The sequence below is a fragment of the Rhincodon typus genome, chromosome 24, assembly GCF_021869965.1.
Source record: "Rhincodon typus isolate 14 chromosome 24, sRhiTyp1.1, whole genome shotgun sequence".
Taxonomy (NCBI): Eukaryota; Metazoa; Chordata; class Chondrichthyes; order Orectolobiformes; family Rhincodontidae; genus Rhincodon; species Rhincodon typus.
The window spans coordinates 31,413,298-31,423,819 of record NC_063355.1 but is presented as its reverse complement, the minus strand read 5'-3'; the positions used below and the strand labels follow the sequence as shown (position 1 = coordinate 31,423,819).

The 10,522-nt window shown below is 38.9% G+C and overlaps 1 protein-coding gene across 2 annotated transcripts in view; it reads left to right on the top strand.

The window, feature by feature from the left end:
- The window catches only part of LOC109923141, a 192,290-nt gene extending 185,133 nt beyond the window's left edge, over positions 1-7,157 (top strand). For both annotated transcript variants that reach the window (XM_048611171.1, XM_048611172.1), the window contains exons 10-12: positions 1,327-1,463; positions 1,862-1,937; positions 3,701-7,157. In XM_048611171.1, coding sequence (XP_048467128.1) covers positions 1,327-1,463; positions 1,862-1,937; positions 3,701-3,712 — 225 coding nt within the window. In that variant the 3' untranslated portion in view covers positions 3,713-7,157. The remainder of the gene's footprint in view (positions 1-1,326; positions 1,464-1,861; positions 1,938-3,700) is intronic.
- The last annotated feature ends 3,365 nt before the right edge of the window (positions 7,158-10,522 follow it).

The window sequence follows — 10,522 nt, the reverse complement described above, 5'->3', positions numbered from 1 at the left end:
AACGTCAGCCTTCCTGCTCCTCTGTTGCTGCTTGGCCTGCTGTGTTCATCCAGCTCTACACCTTGTTATAACAAGTCAATGTTTCAGGTTAATGACTTTTCATCAGATTTGATGATGAGTAGACACATTAAATTCTTTTATTCCCTACAGGTTTTCCCAGCTATTTCTATTATTGTTGTCAAATCGGGATCTACGTCAAAATTCTTTTGACCATATCAGAACAAATTATTCCTACCTTTATTTGATTATTTAATGTAATGTGTGCTATTTTAGACACTTTTTTTTAATTCGCTCATGGGATGTGGGTGTTGCTGGCTGGCCAGCATTTGTTGCCTGTCCCTAGTTGCCCTTGAGAAGGTAGTGGTGAGCTGTGTTGTAGGTAGATCCATAATGCTGTTACGGATGGGATCTCCAGGATTTTGTCCCAGCGACACTGAACAAACCTTCTGTTTATCTTCTGTTCTAATGGCCATTCAGCAGAGTCCAGAGAATAAGAAGGAAAAATTAGCCAAGACTTTGTGTTGCAAGTTATAGAGTGCATTTATTTGACTGGGAACAGAGCTGGTGTGTGTGGAATAAATATCCAGGTTTTAAAGGTGGGAAGAACAGATAATGTAGAGTCAGGCATATTATTCAACTTGAATTGTAAGCCTAAAAGTAAAAGAGGTAAGTACTGTGTAATATTAAATGGCATTATGCAAAACTGAAATTAGAAAGACATTTTGTGGATGTATCAATTAGACTCATAGTAAGAGCAATTATCACATTATCAATCAACACCTTTAAGAGGAACTGAATGAAGATGTTGATAAGAATAGTATTCAAGAATATAAGGATAATGATCTCTAAAGATAATGAGGAGGCCTTGTGGTACAATAGTAGTGACCCTACCTCAAGAGCAAAAGCTCTGGATTCAAGACCCATGCCATGACTTGTTGGTATTGGAAATGTGTTTGTATTGTGGCCAGATTAAATGTCAGTCTGTAAATCCTTCCAATAAGCCTGATGGAAGGCGTTAAGAGCAGGAGAGCTTCCTGGTCAGCTGTCCTGCAGAATACAATGATAAATCACTAGTACATTGCCAACAATGTCTGAATGGTGCTTTCTCATTTGTTGCTTTTCTTTCCTCATTTCCATCTGTTGAAGTAGAGTGGCTGTGGTTCACTCAACCACCACTGACTGTGTGTATTTAAATCTGAATTGTACAGTCACACACTTTTTTTCATTCAGCACCACACCTGCAGTGACTGCTGCTTTCTGCTGCACCCAATGTCAGTATGGCTGTTCCTAATCACTCCTGTTTTGTTTCTGTCTTGCTCCTTCTAGGCCAGTCTGCGGAGAAATAGAACAGAGAATGACAATGATGAAGATGAATCAAGCTGTGAGCAGCATTGCAGGTCTTGTAGCCCTCCTGCTCAGCAAGGGCTCAGGGTGATGCCATGTATAAATAACAAAGGGGAAGGGTAAGCAGAGATTTTTCATTGCGTTGAAACTCTGTTTCCAGTACAAATGTCTGGAGTGTTTTAAGCTCCTCTGTTCTCTCACTAATTTCCTGAGCCAAGCAACTGAGAAAGCTGGAACAGGATTTGCTCCCAACATCACTCGATATCTTCTTCCAGAAGGTACATCAATAGGGGCTGACTCTTGCTCATGTTTTCCTCCTTGTTATAAATACTGTTTCTTGAAATGGGATCCTTTGCTAAACGTACAAATTGTCTGGGTTTGGACAGCTTCAGGGGCTCAATGTATTGTACAAAGCCAATCCATATGTGTTACAATTTCATATTGAACTTCCAGCTATCTTTTTCTCTATGCTGCATAAGATTATGATAAATTTTGGAATTTGCATTCCTCTGTTTAGGTCAGATGAAATGCCTCCTGCGTGGTTACAGGAACTAAAATCAAAGAAAAGACTGAGTCAGCATCAACCAGACAGGGTAAGATGTAATGAACTGCTGTGGGCTTGTATTCATCAAAGTGGGATCCCTGTCTGACACTTTGCTGTTTGGTACAGTTTAAAAATGAGCCTAATGATTTATTGTTGAATAACACCCAACTACTTCTGGAATAAAAAGTAAGAGTGAAAGAGCAGCAACATAATTGTGTGAAAGGAGAGGTAGGAGCAGCTACAACTGCAGCCAAATTCAGTTGGGATAAGCAGCAATATTCATTTGATGTAACCAATCTGGCTCAGACCATAAAATGGCAAGAACAAACAAAAAACCAGGTGACAACAAAAAGAAAGTCAGTGCTTTGACCATTTGATCAGAACTGATAAGCTACAGAGATCTCTTCCAGAGGGCACAGTGGAGGGCAGCAGAAAGAGGGGTCTTTCTCGGGTGGAGTTGGATGATGGATGTTATGGAGCAATTGCAGATAAAGTAGTGTATGACAAGATAGATGAGGATGATATACCATGACAGTAGATTTTGTGGCAGGCATAGCTACAAGCAGGACAGGACAAAACTGAATACTGGCTGTTTGCTCTGATGGCGTAGCAGGTAATTTGCAAAGGTGAAACGGGGTCAATGTGTTATTCAAACCAAATTTGTCCACAAAATCATAAATCCTTTTTATGGTGTCAGTTTGGATTAAGCTATACGAGTGGATGAAATAGTTAATGGAATGGATCAAAGATTTGAAAAAGAAATCACAACCACGTGAATGCTTGCAGAAGAGTATCTTTGACCATCCTTCATTGTTGATCATCATCACACAGACAGGAAAAGCAGTGATGACCGGGACAAATGTGCAACTTGAATTGAATTTCTAAACGTAGAGAGTTTTCCAGTTTTGCAAGATAAGTCTCAGAAAAAAACGATACACACAGAAAGGAATAAATAAGATTCCAGTGTAGTACAGTACAGGGTGTTCTTCAAAAAAATGGCGAAAGAACATTTTGAACAGAATGGTATGTCCTGTCTAAAATTGAACCTCAGCTTCCAAAGCGTGAGGACCATTTGTTTTACATCAGATTTTGACTTGATGAGAATCTTGCATCAATACAAACTCCTGGTGCTGCCTCATTGTCTGGTTTGTGCATGCACCAAAGTTGCAGATGCACACAGAACGCAGTGACAACACCAGTCTGAACCAATCCACAAATACACGACTCCAGAGTTACTAATACAATGAAAAATTATACACCACAATCTATTAAAATCTGCCAAAAGAAGTCACATAGTCTAAACAAAACCGCAGGGAAATATGCAAACAAGATTCAAATATTGTCAGTGCCTATAAGTCAGTGTATTGGGATAGGGAAGGCATCTAGCATTGGACATTGCTGGCCTCGGAGAGGGAACACAGTCACCTGTCTGAGAGCTTTTGAGAGGGACTCCACAATCAGAAGTTGATTTGACTGTCTGTTAGGTGCACCAGCCTCGTTTTGGAGAAACATATGACACTTGTGCTTTGCTGCTGTGTTAAAGCCATGGCCCACCAAACAGGAGCATATCAGAATGTGAACAAGTGACCCGTGGGGGACAGAATACTGGTCTCCAGTAGGACAGAAAGAAGGCTGGAGCTCTCAGCTGAGTAATGGATGCATTAGCTGTGCCTCTTGACTGATTTAAAGTGTGTTTGTGTACTTGTTATAAGGGTGTCCTTTTGAGTGATGCAAATGGCAGGGGGTGAATATCCTTTGTTTGAGTGAGTCTTCCTTCCATCACCGAAATTATTGGTTTATTTTGTTTTGCAGAAGAATGAATGAAAATTTCCAAGAGGAAAATGAGTCTGATACAAGCCTTAACTGTCCACCAACTTTAAAAAGAAAAAAAAAACGTGCTGCTGCTGTTGCTTCCTGCCTCGCTACCTGCATGGTGCCTTCCCATAGTAATTTGTGAATAGGCTGCTTAAAGGTTCATACATGAAATAGAATAATGCTATATTTTGTCAGATGCTAGGGTTCATTGCCTGAAACCCTAAGAAATGTCACTTTAAAAAGAAATAACAAATAATAAATAATAAAGAAAAGTCAAATGGCTGTGATTGAGCTGGGTGCTCTCCACAGTGCTTCAGTTAAATGGGTAGTATGTGTGGAAAGAATGTGACCCAGGAAGTTCAGTCGTACATGGCTGCTCACCTGCTGAAACTACAACTATTCAGGAAATCCTTGGATAGTGTGCTAATGTAAAGAACCAAATGCTTTGGAATGAAATTCACCACCTACCTGACTAGGACTATCCTCCATTGTTGACTCTTTTTGAGAACTGCTGAGGCTTTGGTGCTAGTGGAATAAAACAAAAAGAAGGCTCTAAAAATCAATTCCTTACTTTACTGTGTTTGCATCATCTTTTCAGGTGATCCTGTTTCATAATATTGGTGAGCTCCATACAATGGTACATTTTCATATCATTTGTGTCCATTGGATGCCATGTATGTAGCAGTGTATGTGTGCATCAGGAGAGTAAGTATTAAACCACCTTTCCTATTCCCCTTAGTGCAGTGGGAATTGATTTCTAGAATCTTTATTTCATTCACTCCTCTTCAACTCTTGTTAAGAAGAACTAGACAGTGTGTGTCTGTTTTTATAAAATGTAAACAAAAGAACAAAGTGTTTACCACCATGACTGGAATGCAAGCATGACTGACTGGTATGAATCAATTTGATTGGCTAGATGTAGAAAAATCTTTGCAAAGTACTTGTATCATTGGCGGAAACCCTTTTTTTTTTTGAATACTGATTTTCACAAGAAACATTCACCTGTGTTTTATGAATTGTTGAAATATCTGCCAACCTGCTAGGTAGGCAAAATGCCTTGTTAAAATATTATGCTTCTGTTCAATATATAGAGAAATATTTCTTTTTCTTTTTTTGTTTCCTTCAGACGCAGGGAGAAAAGCAATAACCTGTTAAAACTTAGTAACTGCACAAGCAGTGTAAATATTTGTACTTACTTTTGGTTTGCCTTTGTAAACAAGTAGTAAATCTGGCAAGGAAAAGACTGGCTTCATACCTGAAAATGTGGCTGACTGGAGCTCCAACCCCATCCCAACCATCCCTATTAGACAGTGACTGACTATACCCCTAAAATCTAGGGTGAACAGATATCTATTGTTTTTACTGGATGGTTTTGTTTTTAGCCAGTCTGGCCATTGTCCAGTACTGGGTGGCATTGCATTAGCTGTTTTGACTTCTAGTCTAGTTAGCATGGGCCATGCTTATTCCTTTTCTCATCTACAGCAGTCTTCGATCGATGAGTTGCAAAATTCAGATTTGTTTTGATACTTCCCATCCATCCCTCAACAGCACAGAATCTCTAAATGGGAGAAAGGAAATCAATTCGCCTGTTGATACCTCCCCACCCCCCCACACCCCGAACACATGGCGATGTCACACCGTGAATGCTGACATCATCCGGCGTGCGATTGTGTCACTTGACCTGCATCACAAGGGTGTTGGATGTCGATGGCCTTTGGCACCGACCATTGAAGATATTAGGGCAATATTTGACAGTGTCAGACAATCGGCCAACAGCCCCATCATTCATTGGGATAAAATATTAGACAGGGGGTCAATCAACTCACAATCTCCTCCCAAGTGCCAATATGGGCAGAAGCTGGGAAACGGGTTACCTATCTGTCCCCCAACCGTGTTGTACCATGGGTAGATTCACAGAAAAGGCAGATAATAGGAAATTGCAGGATTAAAATAAAGACTATAGAGTAATAGTTAGAGGCCTGGCACTACGTCAACCTGTTTATCCTTTATTACAGACCTTGGAATAATTGCTCCTTTATATTATACTACTATAGCAAATAGAAAAACAAAGGAAGTGACCATGTCACTGGTGCATCCTGCAGTTACCCTCTTCCTATCTGTCTTCTCTTTGTTCTACCAAATAAAGTGGAGTTGCAACATAATAAAAACATATCTTAGATATTACTGTTGATGCATACATTTAATAACTGAGGGATTTCCCTGAATCCATTCAATAAAAGTCCTGCACGCAATTAATGAATTGTTGGAGAGAAGGAAGCTTGTGGCATTAATGCAGTGTAAAAGAAATATTGAATTACTAGGAATGACTTTAGTCCTTCAGTAACTTAATCGGGTCAAGCTTCAGTCACCGCCACCTTTATCTGGTGATGAGCTGCCATAGATCTTGTGCCATGTGTTTACATTCCTATCATTCTACAAAGGAAACTTTAGTTATTTCTGTATCATTACTGTGGTAAAGAGCTGGGTTTTCTTTCTCAATGTTCAGATAATGCACTGAAATGAGACTGAACTCCTGAGAGGAAGTCTGGATGTTGTATATTTTTTATGGTGAAACATTCAGAATAAAGCTTTACGGAGTGTAAAATTCCTATGATTTTGGCCAATGTACATGCTTAACCTTCCACACTGAGATTATGTTAAGTGCCTGTCTTTATACTCACTTTACTCAAGTTTTTAAGATTGGTTTCTAGTTATTTAGCCAATTCAAAATGTAGCCCATTGGAAGAAACCAGCTGATGACTTCTTGCTCATGAAGAAAGCTAACATAGCAAACCTTTCCCATCTACACCAATCTGATTAGATATAAAATTAATGTCATTCTATATTTGCCACCTGACTATAACCATTGGTTGTTTTTACTAAAATGAAACTTTTGTTATTGTATCGTTGCTAAAATAAAAGCATTCCAAATGTGCCCCAGTAAATGATGGGAAACCTAATGTTGAAAAGTTACTGTACTTAGATTACTTTGTTTAAGATGTTTCAACTTGTGTCCACTTTGTTTATTGATTGGTTTGGAAGATGCAATACAAACTCTCTGGCATTTCACTGTGTTTCTTGGGTTTTTTAAAAAATCATTTAAAGATCAGGTATTATCCATGTTGCCATCCTCTTTGTACCTAACGGTGTGTAATTATGGGCTTGAGTTTCCTCCAGAGTTTTGGATTTCTACTAAATCAGGAGGTTATCGAGTTTCCTGGTAAGGGTAACATCTGGGTAATTGCTAATGTTGCACAAGTCTCTCTAAATCTTTATTCTGAATGTAAATTTTATGAGAATTACAACAAAGTATGTGGTATTTTATATTTTAAAAGATCAACGATGGTGAATGCGATGCCTGTAATCTCAAAATCCTTTTTTTGTATTTTAGTTTTACAATCTGATCAAAGTTTATTCATTGTGTATAAATGAGTCCTTTGTTATGATTAATGGATAACGGGCTGTTGAATTCTTTTTCCACCAACAAAACTTCTCACTGTTTCAACCCATTGCACTCTTCGGTTAGTTGCTGCATTGCAAGTAAAATTTAGCCTTTTAATTTAATTCATCAGTCTAACACCTGCCACTTTGGAACAGTGATATTTAGAGTTGAATGAGCCAAACATAATTAGTCTAAAATAGACACCAACACACATGGTCAATTTTCAATAACATCTCAAAAGAACTAACTAATCTGAGTTATTTACCCCCTGTTTGAAGGTATACATGTGAATTTGTGCCAGATTACGTATGTGAGTTAGGTCTGATTATTTACAATAGTAAAATCAAACATGAAGCTCGAATTCTTTGAATTAATGCAATTCCTCAGTCCTTTCTGGTACTGGCAGCTGGCTCCAGTTCAGTTTTTTCTTTACTGTAGTATCCTGAATCTTAATCCTTGTCATAGGTCTCACCTGGCTAATAGGGTTGGTAGATGGTGTGTCCTCAGACTGCAAACAGTGTTGCTCTCACATTGTATACTGGACAGTGTGCTTAACTCTGATATAAACTGCTTTTCAACTCTGTGTGAAAAGTCTGAAGGATTTAATTTGTCCTAACGTTCTAAAAAAGTACATTGGAAGCTCCCAATGGGGTCTGTCTGTGGCTGCCTTGAAGTTCTTTATAAGTACTTTTACTGTAGGAACTATCCCCTTGTATATCACTGATTACTCAACATGCCATTAGTGTAACATTTCTTTGCGGATATTATTAATCACTTTGTCTATGTCTAATAATTTCTAGAACTTCATGCACTTTCTAGTCCTCATCCAGATCATGTTTTACATTATGTGCAGGCATGATTATTAATTTTTATTCTTTGAGTGTAGATATAATGTAGTCCTCTGTCACATCATCTTACATAGATCACTTAGAAAACCATTAAGTTGATTCAAACAAAAACAGAAATTGCTGGAGAAACTCAGCATCTGTGGACAGAGAATCAAAATTCATGTTCCAGTTCTGGAACTGTTGACCAGAATTAAGAAAAATGTGTTTGTCTCCACAGATGCTGCCTGACCTACTGAGTTTCTCCAGCAGTTTCTGTTTTTTTAATTTCAGATCTCCAGCATCCATAGTTCATTCTTTTAATTAAGTTGACTGACTTGGCAATGGAATTAATCATTTCAACAGTATCTGCCTCAGAAACTTCCCAAACGTTTGGTGAGAACTGTCACCATCACACCTTCAGGACCATTGACTCAAAAGACTAGGTAACCATTAGTACATGTTACACTGTTTGCTTCCAGTTCAAATGTGAGTAGGGTAGACATAGACATACGTCATTTTTGCCTTCACCAAGAGAAACTGAAACCATTCCTCCTCAGAAAGCAATTAAAATTGAGAAGGTGCTCAAACAGGTGGACAATCCACTGCAGCAGTTAACCCTCCCCATCTCACCAAGTGGTATAGTTGGAAATTCTCCTTTTGACCTTTTGCTGTGATGACCCGAATTTAGAGATGCTAAAGGCAGGCAACTCGGTCACTCTGTCACTCTGAAAAGAAGGAACATAAGATGTGAGGTCAAGGAAAAGCCATTTATCTATTCAGCTCATAGAAAAATAAAGTTCTATAAATGTTGGAAATCTGAAATAAAAACAGAAAATACTGGAAACAGTCAGCAGCTCTGGCAGCATCTGTGGACAGAGAATCAAAATTAATGTTCCAGGCCTGTATCTGTTCATCAGGATTAAGAAAAATGACAACTGTAACAGATTTTAAGTAAGTGAAAGGGCATGGGGGTGGATGGTGGAGAGAAAAATAGGAAGCACTGATAGGAAGGCAGGGGAGATTAAATGTCAAAAGTATCAATGGTGTAAGGCCAAATGGAGGAGTGATGGGGCCAGCAATGAAACACAAGAGGTGTTTTGAAAAAGTGTGAACAGCAGAGTCATGAACAGCAGCTGTCTACCCATCCCCCTTACACTGTTTTAAAGCTAGTTACATAAAAATGTGAAAGATTTTTCGCACTAAAGGAGGTCATTTAGTCCATCTCTAACTCTGATGTAAGCTGGTCCATCTGTAATAGTGGGCAGAATTTTACCAGTTCCCATGTAATGAGAACAGAGCCACATTGGAATGACTCCACAGCGATGGCAACTTCAGCAGCCTGATCTGTCAGACAGAAATGGACAGTTAATTTGAAGTATTTATGACCCAATTATGTGCCGTTTTCCTGGGTGGCTTGCATTTTAGCAAGGGTAGAGTGGTCTCATGCCATTCTGGGGTTTGTTGCTATCAACAAATGATGTCCCTGCAGTCCCACCTTTACAGCTGGACAGGTTTCCTTTCACTTCTCCAGGTTCTGCAAGATAGAACCAGAATAAGAGAAAACATATTTAATGTTCACCCTTGAGAGCATGCCTGAAGATGGAGGTGCCCTGGTGTTTCCATTGCTGCCTCAACCACAGCTGTTTTGTTGAACAATGTTTGCTGACCCCTCTCATTGGGCCAGCAATGTGGACGGTCTACCTACCATCCACAGTTGGCCTCCTGTCCCATTTGTGACTGTTTGCTGCCTCCACCTGACAATATTGAGAGAATGGGGAATGGGGAAGAGGACCTGCCTCCCACCAAATGTTCCAGACTGACAAAAACAAATGAGACTTTGTTAAGGTAGTCAAAGTCTTGCACATTCATTCATTTCTCTCTCAAATAATGCCATACATGCTGATTATTCCCAGCATTTTCTGTTTATATTTCTGATTTCCAGCATGCACTGTACTTTCTTTTGTATTAAGGCCTTCTTTTTACTGTTTCAACTCACCCATCCTAGCATCCAGTGCAATGTGACTGCACCCTGTGCCTATGATACAGGGGAGGAACAAGTGTTAATAAGGCATACTATCACATCACTTGGTACAGATTGCACAGTTTATTCTGTTTTATTGGCTTTGCATGTAGAAAAGCACATGCATGCACAAAACTTATGAATTTGGTCTTTCATGATAGATGCTATAATTCAGTTCCATAATGGCCAAATTATAGAAGTGGGATAATACCACTCCTGAAGCTGGTTTGAGATTGTAGTCATAAAACAAAAACTTGGGTTATGTCAAATTGAACATAGAGTTGTAAATTGTCTGCATTGTTAGGGTTCAATACACATTCATGAAATGACAATTTTCAGTTTATCAACACTTTTACAAATCACTGATGGATGAGAGAAATGTCAGTTTCCTCCTGAGTACTTTTGGGCATGTTTGCAGTTAAAACTAAAATTGTGATGCATTTGCATTTCCCTAAATAAGGATGACTCAACTTCAGAAGAAATAAGAACAGGAAATTAAACTAATTTCTCACAATGGTAAAAAAGTCTCA